General features: G+C 43.4%; 1 protein-coding gene across 1 annotated transcript; it reads left to right on the forward strand.

The window, feature by feature from the left end:
• The first annotated feature begins 5,485 nt into the window (after positions 1-5,485).
• On the forward strand, positions 5,486-13,908 carry POLR2M (RNA polymerase II subunit M). The gene is made up of 4 exons (XM_082846653.1): positions 5,486-5,720; positions 7,441-8,088; positions 10,966-11,170; positions 12,923-13,908. The coding sequence occupies exons 1-4, from the start codon at positions 5,608-5,610 to the stop codon at positions 13,067-13,069; spliced, it is 1,113 nt and encodes a 370-aa protein (XP_082702779.1). The 5' UTR covers positions 5,486-5,607; the 3' UTR covers positions 13,070-13,908.
• Positions 13,909-15,304: the final 1,396 nt, after the last annotated feature.

Below are 15,304 nucleotides of genomic sequence, written 5' to 3' on the forward strand. Positions count from 1 at the left end.
ATAAGTGGTGCTGGGAAAACTGGACAGGTACATGTAAAAGTATGAGATTAGATCACTCCCTAACACCATACAGAAAAATAAGCTCAAAATGGATTAAAGACCGAAATGTAAGGCCAGAAACTATCAAACTCTTAGAGGAAAACATAGGCAGGACATTCTACGACATAAATCACAGCAAGATCCTTTTTGACCCACCTCCTAGAGAAATGGAAATAAAAACAAAAATAGACAAATGGGACCTAATGAAACTTCAAAGCATTTGCACAGCAAAGGAAACCAGAAACAAGACCAAAAGACAACCCTCAGAATGGGAGAAAATATTTGCAAATGAAACAACTGACAAAGGATTAATCTCCAAAATTTATAAGCAGCTCATGCAGCTCAATAAAAAAAAACCAAACAACCCAATCCAAAAATGGGCAGAAGACCTAAATAGACATTTCTCCAAAGAAGATATACAGATTGCCAACGAACACATGAAAGAATGCTCAACATCACTAATCATTAGAGAAATGCAAATCAAAACTACAATGAGATATCATCTCACACCGGTTAGAATGGCCATCATCAAAAAATCTAGAAACAATAAATGCTGGAGAGGGTGTGGAGAAAAGGGAACACTCCTGCACTGCGGGTGGGAATGTGAATTGGTACAGCCACTATGGAGAACAGTATGGAAGTTCCTTAAAAAACTACAAATAGAACTACCATATGACCCAGCAATCCCACTACTGGGCATATACCCTGAGAAAACCATAATTCAAAAAGAGTCATGTACCAAAATGTTCATTGCAGCTCTAGTTACAATAGCCCGGAGATGGAAACAACCTAAGTGTCCATCATCGGAGGAATGGATAAAGAAGATGTGGCACACATATATACAACGGAGTATTACTCAGCCATAAAAAGAAATGAAATTGAGCTATTTGTTATGAGGTGGATAGACATAGAGTCTGTCATACACAGTGAAGTAAGTCAGAAAGAGAAAGACAAATACCGTATGCTAACACATATATATGGAATTTAAGAAAAAAAATGTCATGAAGAACCTAGGGGTAACACAGGAATAAAGACACAGACCTACTAGAGAATGGACTTGAGGATATGGGGAGGGGGAAGGGTAAGCTGTGACAAAGCAAGAGAAAGGCATGGACATACATATACCCTACCAAACGTAACGTAGATGGCTAGTGGGAAGCAGCAGCATAGCACAGGGAGATCAGCTGGGTGCTTTGTGACCGCCTGGAGGGGTGCGATAGGGAGGGTTGGAGGGAGGGAGACACAAGAGGGAAAAGATATGGGAACATATGCATATGTATAACTGATTCACTTTGTTATAAAGCAGAAACTAACACAATTGTAAAGCAATTATGCTCCAATAAAGATGTAAAAAAAAAAAAAAGATGTGGTACATATATACAATGGAATATTAGCCATAAAAAGGAACGAACCTGGGTCATTTGTAGAGATTGTGGATGGACCTAGAGTCTGTCACAGAGTGAAGTAAGCCAGAAAGAGAAAAATATCGTATGTTAACGCATATATGTGGAATCTAGAAAAATGGTACAGATGAACATATTTGCAGGGCACGAATAGAGATGCAGACATAGAGAACAGACATGTGGACACGGTGGGGGGGGGAAGGGGAGGGTGGGACGAACTGGGTAATTAGGATTGACATATATACACTACCATGTGTACAACAGATAGCTAATGGGAGCATGCTATAAAGCACAGGAAGCTCAGCTCAGTGTTCTGTGACGACCGAGATGGGTGGGGGGGGGGAGGGAGGTCTGAGAGGGAGGGGATATATGTATACATATAGCTGATTCATTTCGTTGTACAGCAGAAACTAACACAACATTGTAAAGCAATTATACTCAAAATATTTTTTAAATAAAATTTAAAAATCTTTCAGTTAAAAAAATAAAAAGCACAGAAAGTAAAAAAAAAAAAGAATTTACTTTTCATGTGGAATACATGCACTTTACAGCCTAAATCCTTGGGTCGCTGAGGAAAACCTTTTGTTGCGGTGGGATCACAGAAAAATACAAAGAGAGGAAATGTGACATTTTGTAGAACTATAGAGCTGGAAGGGAAATAAATTTGTGAATTCCTCAGCATAGAGCTTCCTGTGAGGCTTTCTGTTTCTGGTATCTGTGCAGAGAAATGGATTCCCCTTATTGCCCCTTCCACTTTTTTCTCTCCCTCTCTACCAAGTCCTTTCTCTTTCCTTTTTTTTTTTCACTCTGTTTTTCTCATACCCAATTCCAATTGCCTGTTCCTTCCCCTACTTTCTGTTCCGAACTGGCCAGGCTCCTGTCAGTTATTTGTGAAATTCTGTGCTGAAGGACAGAAAGATGAGGCGGCTGGCAAGACTGGTCCATCGAGAAAGCACTTTGGGGGACTGACTGGAAGAGGAGGGTTAGTAAATGGTACACAGGTGTCAGTCATCGTTCAATTAAGTCTTGGGTTTACCACTCTTGATTAATTTTTCATTAGCTATGGTTGCTATGGGCTTGACTCAAAGTTCAGCATGTTCCATTTCCACACGGATGCTTAAGAAAAACCACATTCTCACACACACACACGAAAATAGAATTTGTTTCATAGTTGTTTATGACCCTTGGTTTTCATCTCTTCTCCATGTGCTCAGCATGTACCAGGGCAGAGCAAAAGTGAGCCTTCCCTCTCCTCAGTCAGCTCTCTCACCCTGAAGGCCAGTCATCAATCAAGCCTTGATTTTCCTAACATTGATGAGATTGGGCTCTGTATTAGTCAGGGTTCATCAGAGTAAAAGATCCAATAGTGTGTGTGTTTTTGTGTATTTACAATTCTATCAGCCATTATGAGAGAGAGAGACAGAGACAGAGTGACAGAGAGAGACAGAGAGAGAGAGAGAGAGGGAGGAAGAGAGAGGAAGAGAGAGGAAGAGAGAGGGAGAGAGAGGGAGAGGGAGGGAGAGAGGGGGAGAGAGAGGGACGGAGAGGGAGGGAGAGGGAGGGAGAGGGAGGGAGAGGGAGGGAGAGGGAGGGAGAGGGAGGGAGAGGGGAGAGAGGGAGGGAGAGGGGAGAGAGGGAGGGAGAGGGGAGAGAGGGAGGGGGAAGGGAGGGGGAGGAGGAGGGGAGGGAGGGATTCATTTTAAGGAACTGGCTCAGGTAATTATCACTGCAGGGCAGACCAGCAGGTTAGAGGCCCAGGAACTTGCAGTTCAAGTCTGAAGGCTATCTGCTGGCAGAATTCCTTCTTGCTCGGGGGAGGTCAATCTTTGTTCTCTTAAGGGCTTCAGCTGATTGGCTGAGTCCCATGCATATTATAGGAGGCGATCTGATTTACTACTCTAAGTCCACTGATTTGAATGTTAATCTCAGCAAAAAAACCACTTTCACAGAAACATCTAGAATAAAGTTGGAACAAATTTCTTCACTTGCTAAGCCTCTTGGTTAGTGATTAGAGAACTAGACAGTTGGTGCACCCGCTGTTAGGAATTCGGATTTGTATTATAACTTTAAGTCCTAAGTTATGTTGTGTAAAAGATTCTGTCCCGTACCACTGAAAATATTTTCACAGTAATTATGGTTAACGTTTATATTAAAAGCTTAAGATCTGTATATATAGAAGGGTATTTCATTAAGAAGGGGAATATGGGGGAAACGCAGAGAGAAAAATTATGAGAGGGAGATTCTATTAGTTAGTACCTGCTATATGCAATAGGGGAAATAGAAAAGCACAAATATAGCCCCTTGACAGAATTCCCTGACTTTACAAGTTTGTTAGAAAAGAAATCACCATGCACAATACAACTGGAGAAGCATAATATGTTCTAAGCACTACAGTTATGCTCAGAGAGCAATCTGGGTTGGAATAATCTAAGAAGGTTCAGGGAGAAGGTGAGACTTGAGCTAAGATTTATAATGAGCTAGGGGAAAAGGGACAGCCTTCCACAAAACGAAAACAGCTGGCGGCAAAATTCTGAGGCTTGAGAGAAAGCATCCTTCCTTTGAGGGCACCTGTGGCCCAGGATCAGATGGGGGAATAAAGGCCTTCAGCTGCAGGCCAGGGACAGGGTAAGAAAGGCTTTGGGGGAGGTTGTCAGGGGACTGCTATCTGACAAGGGCCTTACTCAAGTACTTCTCATTTAGCTTGGGATGGAGCAGGTTACTGAAATTCTGGGCTTCAAAGCAGGGTTTATGTTGAGAATTTTGACACACTAAACTGATCAGAATGGACTAGATTGCAAGGATACAGAAATGGCTTCAGCTGTGCTCCCTCAAGTCGCTTCAGATTTTATCTAGCCTTCTGTCTGGGAGGGAATTGCTTGTTTATTATAGCACCATACAAAGGACAGAGAAAATGTAAATTTTCCATATCAAAGAAGGGGGAGACTGGTGTTGGAGGTTATAGGGTCTTTCAAACCTCCCAGTGGATATCTATTATGACTATAGCATGCTTCCCACTATTTTCTTTGGGACACAGCTCTCCTTGCTGAACTATAAAGAGAAGGTAAGAGCCAGGTGTGATGCTTATTATACTGCTTTCTTCAACAGCCTAAAAAACTTTCTCACAATTTGGAAGAAGGAGATTTTCAAATTGGTGTGGTAGAAGGAGCACCTGGGCATTTGTGTCTAAAATCTGATGTTCTCACTTAATAGTTTTGTGCCCTTGGAAAACTTCAGTTTTTGTGCCTTTGTTTTTCTATAGGCAAAATAGGGAACTGTGAAAGAGAGGTTCTCCACTGGCTTGTACAGCATCTCCCACCCCCATCACCTCTTGTGGGGCTTTGCAATCCTGTGTGTGTGTCGGGGAGGGTTGCGTTTTAATCGTGTGTGTGTGCGTGTGCGCGCGTCGGGGAGGGGTGCGTTTTGTATTCTTATGAGGAGTGCCAAAGCAACTAGTGGGCAGAAGCCAGACACCAAGTATCTTGCAATGCCTGAGGCAGTCCGCAAACGAAGAAAAGTCCTGCTCCAAAAGCCACAGAACCCCATTAAGAAACGCTCATGGTCCCTAAGGGTCCTTCCAACTTTAACATTTGAGGACTTCACTAAGCCTTGCACTTGGAGGGCCACGCCAAAGGCCAGGGCCTCCCGTGCCCGGCACATCCCCCAACCTCACCAACTGCTAACCAAATCATCACTCAGGCTTCCACATGTATTTCACTTCTCGGAGATACCTTCCCTGGTGCCTGTTGCCGTCTTATAACTCTATTGTTTGACTGTTACTTGATTAATGTCTGCCCCCCTCCCCGACTCGGTCAACTCCTTAAGGGCAGGGCCCGGAGCACTCACCTAATACTTTCTGAACATAACAGGCGGAGAGCGGATGCACAGGGGAAGAACAAGCGACTCGAAAGCGCGCCTCGCCGGCGTCTGACGTCACTCGGCAACTTCCGTTCCTTCCCACCCCCTCCGGCCACCCCTCCTCCCTGTCCGTGTTTGTTTCCGGCGTTTCAATAAAGCTCGATTCGGCTAGAAGAAGACTGTTCTTCCGGGAAAATGGCGACTCCCGCTCGTTCGCCGGAGTCCCCGCCGGCCGCGGATCCGCCGCCAGCAGCAGGGGCTGCCGAGGACGCCGAGTGCCCGCCGCCTCGCCAGCCTCAGCCCCCGCAGAATGTTCTCGCTGCCCCGCGGCTTCGAGCCCCAAGCTCCCGAGGACTTGGGGCAGCGGAGTTTGTCGGAGCTGCGGGAAATGTTGAAGCGCCAGGAGAGACTTTTGCGCAACGTGTAAGCTTGGGTCCCGCCGAGTCACCGCCGGGCTCCTAGGGTTCAAGCTCCCTGGGACGCGTCCCTCCCCGCCCCCACCCCGATCCCGTCCCTGGAAGGTGACCTTGCTTCAGTCAGGTCCATTCCAGACCCACGGGCGAGTGGCCGGCCTACAATCGCAGAGCCGACCGCTTCCAGCCAGGCGCGGGGCGCCTGTGGGGATGGCTTCCTAGCGTTTCAGCTCGTCATCAGCTCCTCGTTGGTTTTACCCAGCTCCTGTGTCGGTTCTCCGAAGGGGGGGATCTGTATCCCAAATCCTTTCTCCTTCCCTCCTCCCCAGTAGTGCCCCAAACATCTAGTCAATTTCATCTGTAGATCCCTATTTTTACAGGCACTGTAGGAAATGGGAAGAGTGGGATAAAAGAGTTGTTCTATTAGGCAAAGAAAGTTTGATTCCCATTCAGCTGGTAGACTTAATAGGTTTTAGCAGAGGATCGGTATAATGAAAATGATTTTTTAGGAAGCTGATTTTAGCAGGTCGGTGCAGGATAGTTTGAAGGAATAAGAGGCAGAAGAGAGTAGGAGGATATTTTCAGAGAGGTTCCCAGTAGGGGAGTTGTAAGAAAGTGAACTAGAAGGGTAGTTGTGGGATTGGGAAAACTTCATCAGGTGTAGGATAATTTGAATATGTAGTCGACAGAGATGGCTGAAGTTTCCAGCCTGTATGGAACACCATTAATAAAAATAGGAAAGTTGGGGGAGGGGAATAGGTCTGAGATTGATTTACCAGAGCTGAGTTGATGGAAGAGTTAATTATATCTGATTAAAAGCTGGAGAAGTGGTCAGGAGGCTCGAGAGAGAGAAGGTTGGGAAAACATGGGCATCGCAACTGGAGACGGATGTTAAGTTAGAATTGGGGGAATGAATGTAGTGTCATAAAGAATAGGGGGCCTGAGATCTAACCTTCCCTTCCCATTTTATTGTATGGCTGAAGAAAAGGAAATCAGAAAAGGAACTTCTGCCACTTAGCAAAAGGGGCAAATGATCACTTGGGGGGCTTCTTACAACTATTTTGACTTTGTGAGAATGGGATTTTAGTCTACAGTGGTGAGTTAACTTTTGGTCTTAGGACCCCTTTTACTCTTAAGACAGCATCCTGAAGAGCTCTTGTGTCTCATATCTACTCATATTTATCATTGTCTTAGGAATTACAAGTGAGAATCTTTAAAACACAAGAATACACAAGCACACATATTCTATTAGCCATCAGAGCAATGATATCATCCATATCATGTGGCCTCTGGCAAACTCCCCTGTACTCACGGTAAGAAAATGAGAGTGAAAATGCCAAATAGTATCTTAGTGTTATTATTAAAATAGTTTTGATCTTGCAGGTCCATCCACCTCCCCTCCCCATGAAGGTCTTGGAGATTACACTTTTAAAAACTGATGATTTGGGGGATGTCTTTTATTAGTATCATGCTTAAAATACTTCTGCAGAAATTCTAATTAGATGAGACAAATGAGGCATATTCCCTATTCTTCCTGCAGCCCCTTCTTTTTGGGGGGTATTTGGATAATGATTCTCTTATTTCATTCCTGTTTTGGGGCAGTTGGAAATTGGATTTTTGACTTAAAGATTGATTCTTCTCCCTTTGAGAATAATGCTTTTTTGTCTGTATATCTCAAGTTTAAAAACACGGCTGTCTCTAATGTATACCTGTTCTTTTCCTTTTGCCAGAAAATTCATTTGCAAATTGCCCGACAAAGGTAAAAAGATCTTAGACTCCGTCGCCAAACTGAAAGCTGCCATTGCAGAACGTGAAGAAGTTAGAGGAAGAAGTGAACTCTTTCATCCCATTAGTGTAGACTGTAAGGAGAGGCAAAAAGCGATTACAGTTGTTGACGGGGACACAGATAAGGCCCAGAATTCTGACCAGATACTTGATACTTCATCACCAGTTCCTGGCTGTTCCTCTGTAGCTAACATCACATCATCTCAGACAACCTCACAACAACAGGGACTGGCACGTCCGACTCTCGGAGGCGATGCTGAGGCCCCTGAGGCTGAACACACAGTGAGCGAACGCCCAGCTTCCAGCATCAGAACTGCTACGCCTTCCTCATCTGCAGCTAGTGAGCCCCTCACTCAGCATCGTGCTTCAAGTCAAGTGGAGGATCATCCTAGCAGCTCGGACGACCTGTTTATTGATAGATTACAAAGGATCACCATTGCAGACCCCGCTGAACACCACTCAGAAGAAAACCAGAGTCCTGAGAAATTGGCCGGCCTTTGCAGTGGGCTGCAGAAGAAGCCTCATTACATGGAAGTGCTAGAAATGCGAGCCAAAAACCCCATGCCCCTACAGCATAAATTTAAAACCAATGTGTAAGTACCATCAGAAGCAGGCTTGTCACAGGAGCATAATGTCTGTTAAACTCAAAAAACTGGGAGAATGCTTTAAGGTCAGTGGACTTGGTGTGAGAACTACTTGTACTTGGGAATGAGGGTATTGTGGAAACAGGGAAACTAGCCTGGTTGGAGTGGAGGATTCATGTTGAAAAATGCTTTAATTTTTTTAGCCAAATAATTGAAAAGGTCTTCAATGACAGATGGAGTGTTAAATTTCAGGAGACTTCAGCAATGTCTCATATTAAACATGGAGTTAGAGAATTTATTACAGTTTTTTCCAGAACCATTTTCTGGTATGTAGTTCCCCCTTTGACTAGCCTGTAAGCTAAGGGGAAAACAATTGCAGGAGCTGATAGCCTTTCTCAGTAAAAAATATTTGTGTGCTCACTATATGTAAGCAGCAGATGCTGTGGCCGTACAAGAGTAAAGATTCTGCTCCTTATGGAGTTTACTACCTAGAAGGACTCGCGGCTTACACACTTGGAAGAACGTTAAACTGTATAATAATTTCAGGAGGAAGGGAGCTGAGAAGGGGTTAAAAAAACTGAAAACAGATTTGGGCAGGAGGGGCAAATGAACCCTGCTTCTAAGGTCCTTGTCATAGTTTTGTGTCCGAGATCTTCAGAAAAACAAAAGCTCTTTGCAAAGAGTATTTATTTATTTATATGCAAATATAACATTCAAATCAGGGAGTAGATTTATAAGAATGTAACATCAGATACAAAGTCTAACCACTACTGCCTTTCTTTGAAAAACTGAAAGCCTATATAGGTAAAAATACTTAAAACCAATTTTTTTGTTATAGAAACATTAAAGTTTAGTCCTATCTTACCATTCATTTTTATAACCTCAAAACTATTTCTTCTGCATAGAAAACCAGAATTATGTTACATTAATTTTTAGTTAGGAATAAAAAGTAATCATTGATTATTTGGTCATCTTGTGCGTGGTGAGGTATCTTTCCTCACTTCTAGGGAGGCAGAAGACCAGAAACATCATCTAGTCAATATATACAACAGAGAAGAGAATACACTGATCCTGGTTCTGTTTTATGGTCATTTAGCTGGAAGTGGGAGGAGAGTAAGGGAGTATCAGTGGAGGGTTCCCAAGGGAAGTTTATGAGAGACAGAGACAGAAGTGCAGTTATCAACAGGCTGGGCCTTGGTAAGTCAGGCTGTAGACAAATGGAGGTTGGGAGGTGGGATAAGGGTGTCCTTTGGCTTCTTTTCTACTCTTCCTTTGGCATCCTACATGCTCTTCTGGATGCTGGAGGCCGCCCATCATCTACTTCTAGTCCAAGTCTTCCCAGAACTTCAGATTTGTGTAGCTGTGAAACCCGACCATGTGGGGGTGATCTGTGGCACCTTAGGTTTAGCAGGTACAAAGTAGAACTCATTTCTTCCCAAACTACTTTCTCCCATATTCCCTAAGTCAGTAGTGCCACTACCTTCTTTCTTTCCCTCCTTTCCATATCTGCTAGCCATGGAACCTGACAGTATATTTCCTTGACCTTCAACTCTAATCATTGTTATGTTCATCCTTTCTCCTGTCAAAGTGAAGACTCTCATTGCTCTCTTAGGCTATAGTTGTGGTCTGTCCTGGCCTAGTTTTAACTCTACCAGTCCATCCTCTCCACTGCTGCCATAGTGCAGTTTGTAAAATGTAAACCTGAACCTGTTACATAGAATAGAAGTCTTCTCTGTGTACTGGACCCAGCCTACTCCGCCAGCTGTATCTTGCTGCCTTTTCCATTTTCTCCACTTCCAGTGCTTCCTGTGTGCTGCAGCCCTGTCACTCCTCACTCCCTGCTGGGATGCCATCAGGGATCCCATAATTTACATGCCGAATTCTTATTATTCTGAGACTCCTCAAATTGCACACTTGTTTTTTTTTTTTTTTTTTGCGGTACACGGGCCTCTCACTGTTGTGGCCTCTCCCGTGCGGAGCACAGGCTCTGGACGTGCAGGCTCAGTGGCCATGGCTCACGGGCCCAGCCGCTCCGCGGCATGTGAGATCTTCCCGGACTGGGGCATGAACCCGTGTCCCCTGCATTGGCAGGTGGACTCTCAAGCACTGCGCCACCAGGGAAGCCCTAATTGCACTCTTTTGAAGTGCTTCTGACAACCACCCTGTCTCCTATTACAACTGGCCGTTGCCGCCTTTTTGTTCCAGTGTACCATGTGTGGGCCTATTTTATGGCACCTGTGATATTATACTACACTGAAACTGTTTACAAGTTTATTTCCCTCTGCTGGACAGTAAGCCCCTTTGCAAATGTATTTGGGGTTTTTTTTTTGTTTTTTTTCTTTTGCGTTATGCGGGCCTCACACTGCTGTGGCCTCTCCCGTTGCGGAGCACAGGCTCCGGACATGCAGGCTCAGCGGCCATGGCTCATGAGCCCAGCCGCTCCGCAGCATGTGGGATGTTCCCGGACCGGGGCACGAACCCGTGTCCCCTGCATCGGCAGGCGGACTCTCAACCACTGCGCCACCAGGGAAGCCCCTGCAAATGTTTTTGAATGAAGAAAATGAAAACAGACTTCAGCTCAAGTATAAGCTGAAGAGAGAAGGGAAAGGCAAAGAGTCTATCTAAACCTATTATCTGTTAGAGCCACACGTTGTCAAATTACTTGCCAAAAAGGTGCCAATTTAAATATTTCTGTTTTTGAGGTAAATATGTTAAAAAAAAAAGTTTTATTTACACATGTAAATAGTGGTAAAGGGCTTACTATTACTTTTGTAGAAGAATTAATTGCCAAGGTTAAAGGCCACATTTGTGTGTATGAATGTTGCAAATATGTGTCTATGAAAAGGAAGTAGTCTGGTGGTGTAACATAAGTGTTGCTTCCTTCAGCTTACCTTCACATCAACGTGATTCGTTGAGTCCTTGTCAGAGGAGGGGGTCTCCTGTCTCCTCAGAAGAGAGACGGCACAGGGACAGGAAGCATCTCGATGACATCACAGCAGCCCGGCTTCTGCCACTCCACCACATGCCTACACAGCTGCTCTCCACAGAAGAGTCGCTGGCACTTCAGAAACAGCAGAAACAGAGTTATGAGGTATTTAGGATATGACTTGTTTCTTTTCTGCATGTTGGACGCTGCTTGAGTAAGTCAGAATTTACTCCAGGTTGTTCAGGGAGAGCGGGATTTAGTAGAAGGGATTAGGTGCTAGAGACATGGTCAGCATCCCGTCAGGTCTCAGATGTGTGCCTCTAGCTTGCAGAGTCTCAAGTTTGCTGGAACTGCAGGGAACAGCTACCTGTGACATCAAGGTGGTATTTTCCAGGAAATATGGGGAGACTACTGCAAAATTTCACATCTCTGAAAGCCCAGGCTGTAGGTAGCAGTAGTATCTCTTCTTGGTCTTCCACCTTAAAAAACCTATGCGAGAGCTTGTCAGTGGTGGAATCTAATTGGAACCCTGCTAAGAGAATCAAGGAAGTGCGGTTTCCAAGCCCCTTCAATACAGGGAGAGCAGGAGAGGGATGGGGAGGTAGTGGTGTGTTAGGAACAGACAGTTGGGGTCGGATACACAGGCCTGCAGGCCCTTGTAAAGACTGAAGCATGTTCTACTTTTGGTCACTTAATTTTGGATAGCACTTTCTTCAAAGATCTGTGTGTTCTGCATGGAACTTTAAATATGTATGTTGACAGTCTGGGTATAAAATAATGGGATGGGAGAAAATTAAGTGTGAGGACCATTGGGAGGAAAGAAAGGGTCTGATATACTTAGATAGTAATAATTAGAGCCTCCAGGAAAATAGCAGCCAAACCTAGTTTTGCTTAGGTAGATTTTAATGGGGTACAGTATGTCACTTACTACAAAATTAGGCTGTTATCCTGCCTTGGCTTTCCATAAAAGCTCCGTTGGCATGGATTGGGATTTTCAAGGCACTCCTTTTTAAAAGCCAGTTTTCTTCCTCTCAGTGCATTCAAGTTATTGCCTGGTTGTAACTAAGCATTGAGGAATTATTTTTTAAGTTGTCTATATGATGCTAAATGCCTGTCCGAAGTTATTTTTAGGCTGAATTAAACCATTCAGTTTGGAATTGGTTTCCTTGGTAGTACTAGTTCCACTTCAGTCCCACCTACTGTGCTATCCGTGGCCTTAGGGGAGGGACATAAACAAGTTCCAGTGGTTTGGGGGGGGCAGTCTGAGAAAAGTGAAGAGCCAGAGTAGGAATGAGCATTGCCACCTGCCATCAGTCAGTGACGGTGTCTTTGCATGTATAGAAGCACACTGCCAATGTCTAAGACTCACTTAGACTTTTTACTGCATAGCACTTTTCATGGGAGTTAATTTGGAGAGGGATAATCAGTTTTTAGTATTCTTTGATTTTCACTGTGGCATCGAAATGTAACTCTCAAGCCTGGAAACCATGATTTAATCTAGGAAAGAAGATTCTTCCAGTTGGAGGATCAGTACAGCATTAGTGATTTTTGACATTTGATAGCTCAGATTGTTCTTCAGGGTTGTATATACACATGCACGTGCCCACATACTTGAAAATGTTTTCATGTTTATAACTGTCGTAGTGCTAAGCTGATTCCTCAGTTTCTCATGTAGAGGTGGATATTTCAGTGCACATGGTTTATCAGTGGAAGTCTGTCATCACCACTATAGCAGGCTAGTAGTAGCTCTCCCCAGCCCTGCCATGTAGTGTCTGTGGTAGACACAGAGTGCGGTAGAGAACACTGACTGGGCTGGAATGCTCCTTTATTTCCGGTTGTGTTCCAATGACTTCCCATTGAAAAACTGTAGGGAAAAGGTGTGAGTGTATAATTTTTGCTTCATTTTTTGTTTTAAAGGAGATGCAAGCCAAGCTCGCAGCACAAAAATTAGCTGAAAGACTGAATATTAAAATGCAGAGCTATAATCCAGAAGGGGAGTCTTTGAGGAAATACCAAGAAGTAAGGGATGAAGGCGATGATCAGTCCTCCGATGACGAATTCTGAAGATGGGCATTTGGATCTTCTCCTAAATCTCTGCCTGTTGAGATCTCATTATCTTACATCAGACTTTCTAACAAATATCAAGATCAGTGTCAGACATGGTTGAGAGAAAGTTTTGTCAAGTTACAACAAGGAAGCTATAAAAATAGCCCACTTTCAGAAGTTAACTTTCATGTGCTTGAAAAGTTTAATATTTGAATATTGTGTTTAATCACATTATATTAAACTTTTGCAGTATGTCGTGTGTTGGTCTGATATTTTAGCATATAGTAGAGCACATTTTTTTCTCTAAGCCAAATGAAAGCAGGTGATTAACTGCTTTTTTCTTTATACTTACCTCTACCAAATAGCATTTATTACATGTCTTTCAGTGAATTATTTAGTTGTCCCAGGCATCACCTAAAATGAATTACGAAAATATAGTTCTCTCCTTTTTTGAGTAATGAAGGGAGCAATCTAGAGAATTTTGTGCATGTTGCATGGGGCCGTTACAGGATTGGATGTGAAATACCAAGGAAGACACTCATAGAAAATGCTGAAAACGTTTGTTTCCTTCTGTCTTCCCTTAGGAAAAATGTTTTCTTTCTTCTGGTTAGGAATAAGGGGTACTTTTAGTTGATGCTGGAGGGTGGATGGTCTTTCTAGGTGACCAGATTTGTCTGGAGTAACATGAGGAACAGGAAGAGTCTAAGATGACTGATGTACGTGAAGGGAGTAGCTGTTCATAGGCCTGGCCTGACTTGACTTCATTGTTCTAACAGATGATAGGTTCAGTTTGATAAGAAAACCAAAAATTTTTTTAAAGCTACCATTGGTTTGTTATCAATATGTTGCTTTTCCGCCCCCCCCCAGATGAGGCTTATGCAGTGCAGATGAGGCACTGCAGAAACCTCAATCTCATATATATGCAATTTTAAAGGACGATGGTTGTCTCCAGAGAAATTAACACGTTATCAGTTTTCTTTGTCTAATATGTTGGCGCCTTTAAACACTGTTGAAAGAATAAAATATTAATTAGAGCAACTTCAAAATGCTAATAGTGATGTTTTACTGGTGCTTAATTAAATGTGACTTAACTTTAAAGGAGACTTTGTTTATGAAATTTGATCAAGAATACATTTAGGCAGATGTACATGTGATAGGAAGGGCTCAGTTCTATGTCATGTCCTTCCAGGAACGGCTACTGTTTTCCATCTCCCTTTTGCCCTCCTCCCAACAAAAAGCAAATGTAGAAATACGCTGAGCAAACAATTCCATTATTTTTAGTTTTTAAAACTAATTGTAAATGATTTCACATCCTAAAGTTATTTGATGCTCCTTCTTTATAGAATGAATACATGTTATTTCTGGAAAGCTGGATCATGGGAGGGCTCACATGCACATACACACAGTCCCCCTGTAGTCCTACCACTGAGTGACCTCTGTTAACATTTGGGTACGTGTACATACGCATACCTTTCTATGCATAGCTATACATTTCTATTTTCAATAATACAATCATACACTGGTTAACAGTCTGCTCTATACACTGTAAACATTTTCACATATTAAATATTTTGCATTTTAGATAGCTGCAGGATATTCCATTTTATGCGTGTACTATAACTTTTAAAATCAACTTGTTGGTAAGTGAGGAAAACTGAGGAATAGTAGTAGGTTTCCATATCTAGCAAGGGAAGGAATCAGGCCTCAAACTCAAGCCATCATCCAACCCCAAAGCCAATGCTCTTCACCAATGAATGTTTATCCTGAGAATGACCCCCAGAAGACAAAATGATATCAACAAACTGACTGGAGAGGAACCAAGATGGCGGAGTAGAAGGACATGCTCTCACTCCCTCTTGCAAGAACACCAAAATCACAACTAGCTGCTGGACAATCATTGACAGGAAGACACTGGAACTCACCAAAAAAGATACCCCACATCCAACGACAAAGGAGAAGCCACAATGAGACGGTAGGAGGGGCGCAATCACAGTAAAATCAAATCCCATAACTGCTGGGTGGGTGACTCACAGACTGGAAAACACTTATACCACAGAAGTCCACCCACTGGAGTGAAGGTTCTGAGCCCCACATCAGCCTTCCCAACATGGGGGTCTGGCAACGGGGGGAGGAATTCCTAGAGAATCAGACTTTGAAGCCTAGTGGGAATTGACTGCAGGACTTCGACAGGACTGGGGTAACAGAGAATCCACTCTTGGAGGGCAAACACAAAGTAGTGTGCACATCGGGACC

This window comes from Leucopleurus acutus (genome assembly GCF_964270905.1).
Source record: "Leucopleurus acutus genome assembly, chromosome: 1".
Taxonomy (NCBI): Eukaryota; Metazoa; Chordata; class Mammalia; order Artiodactyla; family Delphinidae; genus Leucopleurus; species Leucopleurus acutus.